The 15,726-nt window shown below is 45.1% G+C and overlaps 1 protein-coding gene and 1 long non-coding RNA gene across 18 annotated transcripts in view; one reads left to right on the forward strand and one right to left on the reverse strand.

The window, feature by feature from the left end:
* The window catches only part of LOC129033653 (uncharacterized), a 72,845-nt gene that overhangs the window by 56,776 nt on the left and 343 nt on the right, over positions 1 to 15,726 (forward strand). For 6 of the 7 annotated variants that reach the window (XR_008501639.1, XR_008501642.2, XR_008501641.1 and 3 more), the window contains 2 exons: positions 2,358 to 2,445; positions 4,503 to 4,619. This is a non-coding gene — a long non-coding RNA (uncharacterized LOC129033653). Of the gene's footprint in view, positions 1 to 2,357; positions 2,446 to 4,502; positions 4,620 to 8,566; positions 8,655 to 9,017; positions 9,176 to 15,726 lie in introns of all 7 variants that reach the window. The other variant, XR_010125713.1, reaches the window with a different exon arrangement.
* Positions 1 to 15,726, reverse strand: part of ITPR1 (inositol 1,4,5-trisphosphate receptor type 1) — a 363,735-nt gene that overhangs the window by 17,142 nt on the left and 330,867 nt on the right. For all 11 annotated transcript variants that reach the window (XM_054482499.1, XM_054482497.1, XM_054482492.1 and 8 more), the window contains 2 exons: positions 15,152 to 15,317; positions 12,117 to 12,277 (listed from right to left, as the gene is read on the reverse strand). In XM_054482499.1, coding sequence (XP_054338474.1) covers positions 12,117 to 12,277; positions 15,152 to 15,317 — 327 coding nt within the window. The remainder of the gene's footprint in view (positions 1 to 12,116; positions 12,278 to 15,151; positions 15,318 to 15,726) is intronic.

The raw sequence follows: 15,726 nt of genomic DNA on the forward strand, positions 1-15,726 counted from the left end.
CTATTGGTTTTGGTGAAAAAATAGTCATCTTTAACTATGTTCAGTAGCTCTGAAATGCCACTTAATAATATCTATTATAGGCCAGGCGTGGTGGCTCACGCCTGTAATCCCAGCGCTTTGGGAGGCTGAGGTGGGCGGATCACCTGAGGTCAGGAGTTCCAGACCAACCCGGCCAACATGGTGAAACCCTGTCTCTACTAAAAATACAAAAAAATTAGCTGGGCATGGTGGCATATGCCTGTAATCCCAGCTACCCAGGAGGCTGAGGCAGGAGAATCACTTGAACCCAGGAGGCAGAGGTTGCAGTGAGCCGAGATCGTGCCACTGCACTCCAGCCTGGGCAACAGGGCAGGACCCCGTTTCGCAAAACAAAAACAAAAACAAAAACAAAAACAAAAAACTGTTATACATGTTTTAAAAAAACCCTAAAAAATGGATCCCATCTTTGGACACAGTAAGATCAGAGACAGCCTGAGGCTCAGGGGGAGGGAGGGAGGGAGTGATAAATAGGAGGCGTGCAGAGGATTTTTAGAGCAGAAACTATTCTGTATGATATTCTAATGGTGGATACGTGTCATTTGCATTGGTGAAAACCGACAGAATGCACAACATGAAAAGTAAGCAGCAAATGTTGGAGGGACATTAATAACAATGTATCCAATATTGGCATATCAAATCTTAACAAACAGGCCACAATAATACAAAACGTTACTAACAGAGGAAACTGGCAGGAAGTCAGGAGGAGAAGGGCATGTATGAGAACTCTGTACTTTCTGCCCCAGTTTTTCTGTAAACTTCAAACTGCTCTAAAAAATAAAGTCTAGTAATTTTTTCTTATAAAAAATTATCATCTTTTTTTAAATTTTTTTCTTCTTCTATCTTGTGAGTCTATTAATTTTTTTAAAAATGGGATTCCATACCCAGAATTATGGGATTCCATACCCAGAATTTGTTGGCCAGCCCCAAATTCAAGGAGTTCAGTTCTCTTTGTTCCAAAAGTACAGTGACTTCAGACCACATGCATATTAATATCCCTGTATGTCACCGGTTCTGTACATTTCTGCCACAGCCTTGTGACGTTAGTGTGTCAGTAGAAAAAGCAATGGCCTGTAATAAGAAGAGTTTCAGTTGTGTGTATACAGGACGGTGAATGAGTATATAAGTCAGCTAGCTCACCAACCTGATCTATTTTCTTTCTTTATTTTTGAAAGAGATCACCTCACCAGCTACCTCACTGGGTTACTGTAAAGATCAGATGGCTATAAAAATGTCCCATAAACTGGAAAGCATTATGCAAAAGTATTATAAATCAGTATGTCATCTGCCTAGAGCTGGGATAGAGTCAGCACTGCAATCCATGTATTGACTCTAGTTTCAGTGCTCAGCTCCTGTGTAAACTTAGTTCCTTTCTTTCTTTGGGATAAAAATTTTAGGGATACTGATTTCTCTTTTTACCAACTAAGCCACATGAAGGGTAACCAAACTGCATAAATCAAGGTGTCAGTCCGGTTCTGTTTTTGAGCTCTGAATGACATTACCAAAACAGGCCACATTATATAATCTTCAGCTGGACTAGAATGACCAATCACCCTTCCCAGACTCCATAGTTGTTCTTGGATGATACAGCACAACAAAGATGGGCTCATCCCAGCAGAGAGAACCACACCCGTTTCTGATGAAATCCCTAGGAAGAGCCAGCCTCAGAATAATCCTTTCAAGTCATTCTGGGGCCACAGGTGGAGGATTCCCTGGGCACCCACAGGGTGCCATGGTGCACAGGGACCATGGTACACAGGGTACACACTTGCTGGGTCCTGGGCACCTAGGCTGCCAGGTTGAGGAAACCAGAGGTCACAGGAGGAGAAAAAGGTGGGGCCGGCCACCTGTGCTGGACAAGGGCAGGGCGAGCCCATTTGAGACTCTGAATAAAGAACAATCAGGCTCACTCACCCTTCTCCCCACATCAGCGTCCAAGCTGGCTTATGACGTCTTGCTTAGGCAACTTCCCTTGCACTTTCAATTAGCTAAGAAATATGCCAGAACATTCCCAGTGGCTATGTATGAGGATTTTAGCAATTTTCGTGGTTTTCTTCTATTCTTTTCTGGATTCCAGTACTATTCAACTTTGATCCGTTACTACTTTTATACAACAATACATTGTGTTTGTTTTAAGCCTAGAAAACATCTTTCCAAAGTTCTATGCTGTTGTTTCAGAGAAAGATACATTTATCTTTGAAAACACACACACACACATCCTCACCAATAAGCTGCTTCAACACAACCACGTTCCTTCTCAGCTTTATCATCTGATGGGCTTTTATATTGGAAAGCTCTGAGCTGAAATGTTTTTATTCAAGGTCAGTCCTGCCTAGACACACCGAGAAAGAAGTGATGGAAGATGTTATCCGTCTCACCATCTACAGGACTTCATGAAGAAGTGAGAAGGTACCAGCACTGTTATTGACTTAAGAGTGGTTTGGAAGAAAGGTTCCACACAGCTAGATCTCTTTCGGGGGAAAGAGATCATCTGCCATGTGGATGTTCTCCAAATTCCTTAATCCTTTCCAAACCCTCCCCTTTTCTAACCAGCCCCTTGTACTCTGATCCCTGACCCAGACCCTAAGGATCACACCTTCCTGTTTCATATTTCACAAACTCCTACCCCCACTCTGAATTTTGCTTATTGGAATCTTAGACCCTACAAAGGGCACAAGAGACCCTTTGATTCAACTTCCTCATTTTATAGGTGGTAAAACTGAGGCCCTGAAGAGAGAGGATTTGTAAAAGGTGGAAACTCAGTCTGGTTACCTTGTATAGCTTTCACATACAAATGACTGTCCCTAAATACTAACATGTTTTCCTCATTCTCACATTCCCTAGAGACATGACAGTAGGCTTCATTGTAAAGACGCAGGTTTTAAAGAACTCTGAATATATATACCTGATGTAGACAGTCATATTCAGAACATTTTCCAGGTGAGAGCAGTTTTATAAGTGCATTTTTATGGTGACACACTTCTCAGTATCATATGATACTACAGTCCAGCTCTACCAGACACAGTCAATATTTAGAATACACAGGAAATAAAGGAGTTGAAGCAGGGGAGTTACAAATGTAGTTAGGATGTCTAGGAAGTAAAGGGCAAGCGGGGCAGCACAGTGGTGGTGCAGTCAGGGAAGGAGCAGGAGGATGGGTCAGGGTATGGGCGGGGGGAGAAAATGCACTTTTGGAGCTTACCAGATCTGCCAAGTTGAGGAAAATGTGCATATATGCAGGTATTTCATGTGTGTAATAAGCATGTACAAACTCATCCATCCTTGGACAAAGTAGCCAATGGGGAGAAGTGGTTTCATGCACAGTGAAGCCAGTCTTCAGTGGCTGATGGAACAATGTCTATGCATAACCGTCATGTCCTGCACAGTCTCACAGACTAGACTCTTGGGTATACCTGACTCATGCCCCATGCTCTCCCTTAGCACACAAGCTCCTTCAGGGAGGATCATGGCTCTGCTCAACTCACTGTTACAAACAGCACCTGGCACACCCTCCACGAAGGTCAGAATGTAGGAAATTCGGAGGAGAGCACTGGGAGGTCAGTGCAGAACCGGGGCCCAAACGCCAAGTGCTTCACAATGAAAGGAAAGTGCCTGTGAAGTGCTGCATGGAACAAGGGGTGATTTCATCCTCTCTAGACTAAAGGGCAGAATGTGTTCTAAGGCTGGGTGGGGAAACTTAAGCTCAGCAACTGCTTTGTGCAGCTGCCACTGACACGAACCCAAGCTCAAGTGCACAGGGTGGGGTGAGAGAGGCCTGGCTGGCTGGGCGGCGAGTCCAATGACGCTGACACACTGTTTCCAGCCACCGGGAAGCCAGTGCCAAATCCCTCTTCACTCCTCCCTGCTCCGATATTCTTGACTCTGCCGTGGTGCCAGCTAACTTCAGGGGGCATTCTGGGAATCGTATTTGGCAGGCAGCACAGGCTGTATCCTCACCCATGGTTAAGGGCTTGTCAGAGCCCAGGTGACATTTTAACCAATGCTCGTGGCCTCCCAGGTTAGGCCACAAGGAAAGCTGCTGCTCAGCACTACCAATGCTGAAATATCAATATTCTAGGAACAGACCTAGGCACTCCCTTCCTGCCAGCATCCTCACTGGAATTCAAAGTAAAAGCCCAAACCCATCACCGTGCATCTGCACAAAGCAGAAGGTGTCCACGGCACTTTATCAACAGCCAGGAGCTGCCTGCTTCATGCACAGAGGAGGTGCACATGCAGGCAGAAAGGTCAGAGCAGGGTTAAGTACACGCCCTGTTGGACTCGCCCTTCCTCTCTCCTGCACCTAAGTGCTATCTGGCAGGGACTCCAACTTCTGATTTCCTTAAAGTAAGACGCCCCATGATGGCTGTGTGAATTTTTATGCTCATTTCTTGGCTCCAGTCACTGCTGCCACCGTCTTTTCCCCCACACCTAGGTCCTTACTCTTATCTAATTATGATCTGCAGGTAACTCTACACCCACCAGCCCCTGCACTTGGTTCCTTGCATTGCCTCTGGCTGGAAGCTGTTGTCTCCAACTTCAGAAAGTGTCTGGAGATTTCACAGGCTCTCTCTTGGGTCAAGGTAAGACTTCAGCCAGTTCCCCTTTTAAACAGAAGGTAGTGACACGCAGGTATTAAGTTTCCATTTTGATCTTTTGCCCTTGTTAACATGTTGCTTTCTGTGTTTGCTTCCTGTGTCATCTTATCAAATACAGATAAACACAAGGGCCAGATGTCCTACTGCTTTTGAATCTTCTCATAATGTTTCCTCATAGATGTTTAGTAGCACTGAATTAGCTAATAGAACTTATTTGCTTGGAAATGTTACCCAGGAGGTGCTGTCAGGCAAAAAGGCTCTTTTGCATGTTACTTTTTTTGAAGCAAATTACCCGCAGCTCTCAGGAAAGCATTTTCCAGGAATGCGGGCTCCTGGACTCTCCCCTCCTATGCAAAAGCACCCCACCACCTTCTGAGAGCATCCCACTTGCTGCCACATTGAGACTACTTTTGATCTGGAAAATTGCTCCTTTGCTTCTGGATCCTGTATAGCTAGTTTCTGAAGAGGTCAAGTGAACTAACCCGTAATGGAACAAACGAAAATCTCCAATGGAATGTTGAGGGCAAGGAAGAGGGAGCAGGAGAGGAAAGAGAGAAAGTAGGGAGGTGTCTACCCCCACTGTGAGAAAAACTCAGCACCAGGCTTAAAGGATGATGGAGCAGACATTCTCATGTGTAATTATTAGGGAGTTAAACTCATTCAGATGAGTCATCTGGGTGTGGAAGCTCCAGTCTGGCTGTGGTTCTAGTGAATCGTCCTTCTCCTTTTACTTAGACACCTCCCAAATCTGGCCACCAAAGGACATGTCATTCCCTGTTTCAAGCTAAGGTGAGGGTAGTGAAGTTTCTCATATTTCAGCAGGTCAAAATTAACATATATTTCAGATACATCCTTTGCAAGGGCTGCACTTGATACCCTTTCCTGAACTCCTACCATCTCAACAACCCCTAGAGTTTTGAAGTGGTTGTCTGAGCAGTGGTTGCTGGCGGCAGCAGCTCTGAAAGTCACACCCCATCTAACTCCTGTCTTACTGATTTATGCATGAGCCAGTCAGCATCCCCGGGAGATCTTCTTTCCCACTCTCCTCTCCACCCGCAAAGGGGCCTTTCCTGCATCTTGCCTCTTTTAGAGGAGACTAATTCAGTATCACTCGGGGTCAGGGCTGGGAGATAAGCCAGTCCAAGTCTAAGATGCGCCAGTCCAAACCAGATGCCGCCAGCCAACCAATGGCTGCAGGCTGACAGGAGGGCTGTGTGCATGTGCACAGAGGTAACCACATCTGTAACCACATGTGGATATGTGGGTCAGGACAACCTGAGGGTGGGTTCTGGTTCAGCAGCTCTGGATTTCAGTCTCGGCTCTAGCACTTCCCAGCGCCGCGACCCTGCAAAAGTTGCTCAACCTTCCTGAGCTTTAGGTTCCCATCTGTAAAATGTTAATAGTGCCAGCTACTATGCTGTGATGAGGATTAAGTGAGATCATGCACATATAGTGTTTATTTCATGCACACTGATTACACACAACCTATACATTACTATCCAATCTGCCCTTCCCGGGGTAAAGCAGAGCCCAGCACAGACTGCTCCTCCAGAAACGGCAGCCCTGGTGCATTCCAGAACACTCTAGCTATGGGGAGGCAGGTTCTCCCCCGATATTTCACTGTCCACGTTAGTCAATGAATATGCTATCCTAGAGAAGTAGCCAGAGCAGTCCAAGGTATCAGGACATTCTGAAATGTGGATGAACAGTATTCTCTCTGATCAGTCTGTCTTTATATGCAATTCACTCAAGAACACACCTCTGAAAATATAAGAGTTATGTTAACAGGGCAGAATTCCAAGATATAGAAGTGAAATCTATAATTAGCAGAAGACATGTCTTATATTTTTTTCATTTGTACAAACGTATGGGGTATATGTGAAATTGTGTTACATGTATATAGTGCCTAGTGATCGAGTCAAGGTATCGAGGGCGTCCATCACCCAAGCACCACACATTTTTGTTAATTACAGTCATTCTACTCTGCTATCAAACATAATCCTTCTACCTAACTGGATGTTTGTACCCTTTAACCCATTTCTCTTCATCCTTTCCTTTTTCCCCTGACTCACTCTTCCCAGTCTCTGTTATCTATCTTTCCACTTGCCACGTGATCAATTTTGTTTTTTATTAGCCCCCACATATAAATAAGAACATTCAATATTTGTCTTTTTGTGCTTGGCTTATTTCACTTCAGATAATGGCCTCCAGATCCAACCATGTTGCTGCAAATGACAGGATTTCATTCCTTTTTTATGGCCAAATAGTATTCCATTGTGTCTATATACCACATTTTCTTTATCCATTCATTTGTTGATGGGCACTTATGTTAATTTCATATTGTTACTGTTGTGTACTTAAGTTACTGTTTGGTCTTCTTTACCAACCTTCCTTCTTAATGCTGCTCAGATGAATAATTTAGTCTCCCGCATTTGACTATACTAGAAAAATGGGCTGCTGTTTCTTTGCTGGGAATCAAATATTTGGTCTTTTACCTGCAACATGCCCAGGGTGCAGTATCTAAATTCTCTCAGGCGAAGTGCTCATAATGAATTCACCACTTACTCAGATTAAATAGCTCCAATAGCATGGCCTTTCAAATCATCATCTATAGACTAACACAAATTCTCAGTTTAGCTGGCACTAGAGCAAAGCCAAACAGTGCTAAAATTATTCAAAAAAGGGTCTGCAGCATATAAATTACTGCGAAAACTTAAATGTAGATCAAGGTTAATAAAAATTTGCTTATTAAAAAAGGCTATCACCAAAACTATGATGGCACCAAAATTCAGGTTCCTGCAGGGAAAGGAAATTTTTTTTCCCTCTTCCCTTGATCTGCCAAGGGCTATGTCAGGTCACCCCACAGTCACATTTCTCTGAAAGCCCAGGCTTGTCTGGGGCCCAAGTCAATGAATATGAGATTGCATCTTGGGGAATGAGTGGCACTGTGAGTTACAGTGGAGGAGGGCTCACTTCCCCTGGTCATTTGAGTACTCGACAGCATCGCCTTCGATCAGGTGCTTGAGTTGCTTGAGTTGAAGGACAAATCTACCAGCGAACCATGAATGATTTCATGATTAATCTAACGTTTGCCTTGAATACACAGAACTCAGCGTCCACTCCCCAAATCAATGAAAGCCCTACTTCTGGGCAGTAAAAGCAAGTGGAGGAAACCACTAAAGACATGGATAGAATTCACAAGTATCTGTGCCCAATTCAACAGAGAAAAGAACGCTAACGTCAACCATGCCCTGCCTCAACTTTGAAGAACACTTAAAGATTTAAAGTTCAAGAGAGAGAAAGACATAGGGATTTTCCAGGGGAGGAGGCTCTTAGAGTCAAGATGCCCACTCTGACTTTTCTTAGTGACAACGTGCCCACAGCCAAGGTGTCTTGCAGAGTTTTGGAACCATAGGAAACGATGCTTCTGTCAGCTCTGCTGTCAGCCCTGCAGCCCCTGCTTCCTGGCTGGCTGTGCTCTGGGCCTGTTGCTCAGTTGCTCTTTCGCCTGCTCCCTCCCTCCATGCGTGCCTCCCACCTGCCAGGTCTCATTTATCTCATGTCTACCACCCAACGGATGTGTGAGGTGGTATGAACCGCGATGTACAGACAGGAAACCCAGGTCAGCAACGTCCCGTGACTTGCCCAGGGTCACACGGCGAGGGAAGGCACAGAGCAGAAACTCTCACCTTGGATCTTCTGCCTCCACTTCTTGGGTAGTGAGGACTTCATAGTAGGCATCAGCCTGGCTCCAGCTTTGAGGGGGATACTCCCATCTCCAGTGAAAGGAGAGAGGGGAAGACCAAAAGGGGAGAGGGAAATATACGATCTATTATGTTTAAACAAGATTAACTTGTGGGTGAACAGCTGGTTGCAGAGTTCTCAACTTAAGACAGAGCTTCTTTGCATGTTCCCTCTTTCCCTCCCTCCAGAGATGACAAGAAACACACAGTTTCTATCTACAGCGAGAAGAGGTCCTGTCACCTTGTCTGTAGGCAGTTCCAGCAGGAATTAGGAAAGGTGAAGTATCTGATCTAGACAGGCTGTTGTGTTTTTACATGGCTGAGCAGCCACCAATGCAGGGAATGTGCCCTTGGGACATGGGACTAGGCAGGGAGGGCCATGGCTCTGCACACAGACACCTCTTTCATTCATGACTCGTCAAATGTCATTCTTTCCAAGTCAGCCTGGGTTTCCAAGAACCCTTCTCAATACCGTGCCCCAGGTAAATTCTGTGACCCAGTGTGGGTTGAGATGAAAACCCATTTGCCATCCCTGATGCTGCTGTCTGCAAGGAGCTGCTCTCAGGGCAGCTGGGCTCCTCCCTGCCCGAGTGGCATCTGAGGCCTTTTCCATTGGTTCTCTTGGGTTGCCTTTTGGCAGCTGTCACTCCACAAGTCTCCAGGAGTCTCTGGGATCTTCAACCATGGGCTAAAGGAGAGCTGCAGAATAATCCAACATCCCCAGCCTTCTGCAATTAGGCAAGAGGTATTTTTCCTGAGGACCACATACCCTAAAAGAGCCTGTATCAAAGACATAAGGTAAGCAAGAGGGCAGTGAGCCCTCCAGCCTGCTTTTCCTTCCATCTCTGCCACTGCCCATCAGCTGTCCCTTCTCTGTCCTCCACGCTGGGGTAGCTACAGCCTCCTGGGGTTGGCTCATTCAAGAGATCACCTGATTTTCCCCCCCCCAGCAGCAGTGGGTAGGATGCCCCTGCTCAGGGGGGAGGCTGGTGGGGGCCTCATCCCAACTGTGGCTGCCTCCACAGGGTGTGACTAAGCGGGGCCCGCAGGTGGTCTTGTAGCCTCTGCACCGCAGCTCTGAGGTCCCATGGGGCCCCAGCCCCCACCCCCGCCAAATGACTCAGCTGAGCACCCCAGCCGCTACCCTGATAGGGCTAATGCTCCCTTAGGAGTCCGCAGCAGGGATTCATGTGGTTTCAAGACCAAACACAACAGCAGATAGCGCAGGCGAGAAGGCACTACCGTTTAGTGGTAGATCTGATGCTTCTCTGAGCCACCACTTAGCGCACAGAACATCTGGTTCTGCAACAACTTTAACATTCAGAGAAGAATTCCCTGATGCTGTAGATTTTTAGGTTTTCTGACAAGATGTCTCATATAATCAAAGAATGATGTGGATGGGGAAAGCACACCAAACGCCCAGGTTCTCAGAGTGTTGCCATGCAGTGGGCTCTAACCGGGTTGGGTGGGTGGCGGGCTACAGGTCACTCTGGCTCTTAATCCTTATCAAGTGACTGCTCACAAGACGCCTTTAAGTCTCCACGATTGAGACAGAAATCCAAAAGTGTGCCAGAGTTTTCTGTGACCGGAAAGTAAGGTGATTAACAGAAAACTTCAAAACTGGCCCCTGGAAGATTTAAAGATAGGACCCACTCAAACACTTTAGAGACAAGAGAACAAAGTGAGGGGTGAGAAGGAACATAAGTCAAGGGTGAATAGTACAGGCATCCTCTAGACATTAAGACATCGAATGCAAATGAAGGTCATTATCTGTGCATGTGGACAGGTCTGTGTCAGTATAAACGCTGATCGAGTAGGGTTTAATTTGCCAGTGTCAACAATTGGAGGAAAAGAAAGGAATTGAGGACTTTTCAGTTAATGTGTCCTGACCCTGGAAACCTCACCTGTGGAAATCCACACTGGCACCCATCAGAATCCCTAATCTGCTTAAAAATAGGAGTCTTCTCCCAGAATCACCAGCACCCTCCCAGTTTCCTACCAACAACATGATTATGGAGTACGATTTCTACAGTCAGCCAAGCCTGGTTTGAATTCTGGCTCAGCTCCTCCTGAGCTGTTCCTAGGAAGTCACTTAACCCCCAGCCTAGCTTTTATCTGTAAAAGGGATAAGCCATCATCAGCATTCTGCAACTTGTGTTTTTTTCTCCCCAGTCTGTGCTGATTTTTTTTTCTCCTTTCTTTCTGCTAACCTATGACCCTAGTGTCTTCATCCTCTCCTTCAAAACCTTTTTCAAAAGTTACCTCTGCCGTGAATCTCCATCCATCTCTCCCCACCCCAGAAGTCCCTTCCTCCAGGTTCCCCATGGAGCGTAACTTTATCAACCAAATACAATACTAGAGGCGAGAGGATTTTACAAACCAAAGAGGGCCAGATGTATGTAAAGGATTAGGAATATTTCTCCTCATAATTCGCACAACCCCTCTGAGAGTAATGTTAAGTAAGCATCTGTTTTGTCTCCTCTGTGAGGCTCTTACTACTTAAAGGGTGATTCCCGGACCAGCAGCTTCAGCATCTCCTGGAAGGTTGTTGGAAATGCAGAATATCTCAAGTCCTGGAAGTGACTGCTGAGTCAGAATTTGAATTTTAACACGCTCCACAGATGATTCATACATACATTAAAATTTGAGAAGCACGGAATTCAACTCTAAGGACCTCAAGGGTACAGACGGCACAGTATCTCCAGAAAGCCCTCCAGAACCTAGGAGAGGCCTCTGTGCCTCTGTAATTGGGGTATTCAGCAAATACAACCACGTAATCGCTGCCCTGCTGGCAATAAAACTGAAAGCCTGGCTGCCTCTGGGCCTGTCAATGATGACACTTATCTGAACGGACCTGACTTCCAGTATCTTTACATAAAAAGCTTGAAAATTACATCTACATAAAAAGCAGGCTCCTTTAGGGTAAGTCATTATCAGGCCGAGCACTCAAGTCCTTGGTAACTGGAAGGAGAGTTGGCCCCTTCTCCTCAGAGGGAGCCAGCGTGAATCACAAAGACTCCCTCGATTTCACAGTTCATGCTTCTCACTCCACTATCCACCCCTGAACATTTTAATGATGTTCAGAAAGCACAGGTCTAAAAGGACAGCTGGCCCGGGACACCCACAGTGCACGTTTGGTGTTCTCTAACAGCCTGAAGCAGCTTCCCCGCTTCCTGGGACATAGTATCCACACTTCCCTTCAGCGAAAAGATTAATTTGGAACTCAAATTCCTCCATCATATGATCACTTCTTAATGATTAGTAGAGTGTCTCCCAGAAAGACGAGGCTGAGGGCAAACACAAACCATGCTGAACTACAATGGGCAATCACTTTGCCTCTAAGACACCTCTTAGAGAGTAGGTGTTATTTAAAAAGAAGGTGAAAAAAAACACTATCAAGAAAAGAGGCAGATTCACATAGCGACAGGAAATCGGGCTATGGAGTTTGATCCAGATTAAAATCCCAGCCCCAGTTCCATGGTCACGTGCTAATCTCACGGAGGCTCAACATTTCTCCCACTAATATAGGCCGATACCACCTAGCTGGTGGTTCTGAGGATCACTCGAGAGAACACACACAGAGCACAGCGCCCCATCCGTGAGAAGGGCTCAGGCAACATCGGATGTTATTTTTCTGTTGTGCAGCTCCCCAATGGGCTGCTGGGGCCTTGCTCAGAGCTCAGAAGCCAGGCCAGTAGGCCCCAAGTCCACCTTGCTCCCAGGAGGCCTTTCCACTCACCTTGATCATTTCTGCCACGTAACTCTCAGGCCCAGTATATTCGGTGGAGTCCTTTACTTTCACCAGGACGATGAAGCACAGATAGTGCCACATGTTGTGTTCTTCCTTGATGTGCTCTTCAAAGGTGACAGTCTTGTTGTCAAACTTGTCTCTTTCCAAGCCTAAAAATGAGACAAAAAGCCCCCAGCCCCAACTGAGCAGTCTTGGTAAAGAAAAAAAATCAATAACAGAACTGTCAGTAGAAAAGGGGCTGTGGTTTCACTCCTGTCTTTATAAAGAGTGGGATTCTGTCGGCCTTACAAGTACATTCATGTTTACGTTATGGCAGGAAAACACAGGCTGTGAGTCAGACAGACTTGGGTTTGAATCCCACCTCTGCCACTTAGCAGTTGCTGCTTCATCTCCACATGCCTTAGTGGCCTTGTTAGTGAACGGGGAGACCGCTGTCTAGGTTCCAGGAGTGTTTAGGGGTAAAATGAGAATGTGTGTGACACGCTCACACATTGCAGGCAACCAGGGAATGTGAAGTCCCTTCGCCCAAGTAAATGCCAAAATGCAGATATGTTAAGGTTTTTTGAGGAGGCAGAATAAGGACAACAAGAACTTTAAACAAATTTTGAACTCTAGCTGGTAGGTTTATAATTTGAAGAGGCCTGGGTGAGCAATTCTAGTCTCTATGTATTCTAGGATTGATCAAATAAATATATCATGGATAATGGGGGCTGGATTCCTCACTGCCTGAGAAAAGAACGCAAATAGAGAAAGGGAGAAAGAATAAACCCTGTAATGCTGAAATGGAATTAAAGGTATCAGTATGAATTCATCCTTTTTCATACATATATACACAGATGTGTGCAGATACATGGGCTGTGTACACATACACACATATGCAGATGCATACACCTCTCCTCTAGATCTGTACCCTAATAAGCCCTGAGAGCAGCAGCACACCAACAGGAATGAGCACACTCAGTCCCCAGATCTTGGCTTCTAAATACCTTTCTCCAATAAAAAGAACTGGGGCTCTTTGGAGAAATGGCTGATTCCAGGGATGGGTCAGGAAATGTACAAGGTGAGCCTAAGCCTGGAATGTATTATGATGCCAAAAAAGTAAGAAAGTACATAGAAAATGACGATGACATGACTCAACCCAGAAGCCAGCTGGAAAGGGCTCTCACTGGCCACATCTGAAGCAATTTGAACATCAAAATAAATAGTGAGAGTGAAGGATTATAGCCCATTGAATAAAATAAAAATCCACAAGTCCATGTTGTTACAAATACAAACACAGAAATATACATACATACGTGGGGAGAAGAAAAAATTCCTTCTTACAATAAAAAGCCAATAAAGAAACGTAGAAATAATAATAAAATAAAAATCATCATTGGGCAACCATCATCATAATAGAGTTAGTCAAGCATCATCAATGAATGCTAAAGCTAAGGGGTGAAAGTTTAAGGAATAGCAGGATATTTACAAAGTGTCTCTCCAAAAAAGTAACTTTATGGAGTTACTGGAGAAACCTGGCAATTAGCACCTTAACCAAATGATCAAAGTTAGTATCATGGCTGGGTGCAGTGGCTCACGCCTGTAATCCTAACACTTTGGGAAGCCAAAACAGGCAGATTGCCTGAGCTCAGGAGTTCAAGACCAGCTTCAGCAACATAGTGAAATCCCATCTCTACTCAAATACAAAAAATCAGCCAGTTGTGGTGGCAGGCACCTGTAATCCTAGCTACTCAGGTGGCTGAGGCACGAGAATTGCTTGAACACCGGGAGGTGGAGGTTACAGTGAGCCGAGATACTAGTTACGAGATGAACTGGCATTACATGCCTCCTGATACGATGCAATGAGAAGAACACAACAGCATGTCTTTGATATTCCTGTGGAAAATACATACCCTCAATCTTACCATGAGCAAACATCAGACAAACTCAAATCAAGGGACATTCTACAAAATAATTGACCTACATTCTTCAACAGTGTCAGCGGAAGCTAATGAGGCATGGCGACTGAAGCCCCACAGGAGGTGGGATTTGCAAAGGACATTATCGGAATGAAGGGTGAAATTTGAATAAGGTCTGTAGATGAGATAACAGTATTGGATCTGTTTTAATTTCCCAATTTTGATAATTATACTGTAGATACACAAGAGAATGTTCTTGTTTTTAGGAAATGTGTACTAAAATATTTAGGGATAAGAAAGAAAGCATCACTGACAGCTACTCACATTAGAAAATGTGTGTGTGTGTATGTGTGTGTGTATAAAGCAAATGAGATAAAATATTAATATTTGGGGATTCTGGGTGAAGAGTATATAGAAATTCTTTGGATAGTCATGTCTTTTCTGTAACTCTGAAATTATGCCAAAGCAAAAAGCTTAAAAAGGTTTTAAGGGGGCAAAAAGCAAAGAATTTAAGTCTTTAATTGGAAAATGATCATTTTTTTTTAGCATACATACCACTAGGAAATTCATATATTTAGTAGCCATATTATGAATAATCCTGAAATGATTACGCAGCTCCCCAGATTCCTCCATGATTAGTTTACATTTACAAATATTTTCCTGTAGCTATACTGAAAATGATTTCTTTGGTGTCCATGCACCTTTTTTATGTAGCCGTTCACTACTTCTCCTCCCGTGCCTATAGCGTGCCAGGTTCTAGCTAGGAGTGTTACATACGCTGTCTCTCCTAATTCTCACAATAATGCAGAGAAGGACATGTTATTGTACCCATTTTACAGATGAAGAAAGAAGGATTAAAGATGTTAAATGACTAAATGATGGTTACACAGTTAGTAAGTGGTAGAAGCTCAGTCAGAACCCAGGTCTGTAAATACTTCCCAGCAGAATAAAGGCCAAGGAGAGCCTCACTCACGGCAGAGGGTAGAAGAGTCAAGAGGACGCAGCAGCCGGTGCCCCTCCCGCATAACTGGGCACACACCCAGCCCATCACACCCTCACAATATCCACATGCCTCTGCCACGCTGGGCCTTCATGCCCTTGCTGGAGCTGGCCAGTGACACTCACCACAGATAAAGCACGTGGTCTTCAAGATCTCTTCCTTCTTCTGCTTCTCACTCCTCAGGTCAGCAAAAGTGTCAATGATAACCCCAAAAATCAGGTTAAGAACAATGATGATGACCATGAAGAAGAACAAGAGGTCATAAATCACTCTAGCAGCAAACAGGGGTTCCTGGAAAAGAGAGGGGTCTGGATCAGTCTGGGTCCCTTGCGACCCTTTGGTCTGCAGAGCCTGGGGCACAGCTCAAGTGAGACCTCGTCTACTTGGGTAGAAATTAAATTGGGCATTAAACTTTTAAACTGAAAACTGCATCTCTTTTCATATCCCCTGTCTCAATTGTGACTTCTCCAAGTGTGGTGTGACACAGCCAGGAGGGATATTCGCCGTGCATTCAGGTGGATCAGGCCTAAGATGGAAACAGTCCCTAAGTCTACTGAACAGCGAGCCAAAGCTAACCCTTTCCACGCAGCTGATTTTGAGGCAGCACCTCACATGATAGAGAGGAAAGAAGCCTGACGAGCTAGTTCCGCAGCTACTCAGCCCTACTCCCAGCTCTTCCTCTGCGTCTTCAGTTTACACT

The sequence above is a fragment of the Pongo pygmaeus genome, chromosome 2, assembly GCF_028885625.2.
Source record: "Pongo pygmaeus isolate AG05252 chromosome 2, NHGRI_mPonPyg2-v2.0_pri, whole genome shotgun sequence".
NCBI classification, from domain to species: Eukaryota; Metazoa; Chordata; class Mammalia; order Primates; family Hominidae; genus Pongo; species Pongo pygmaeus.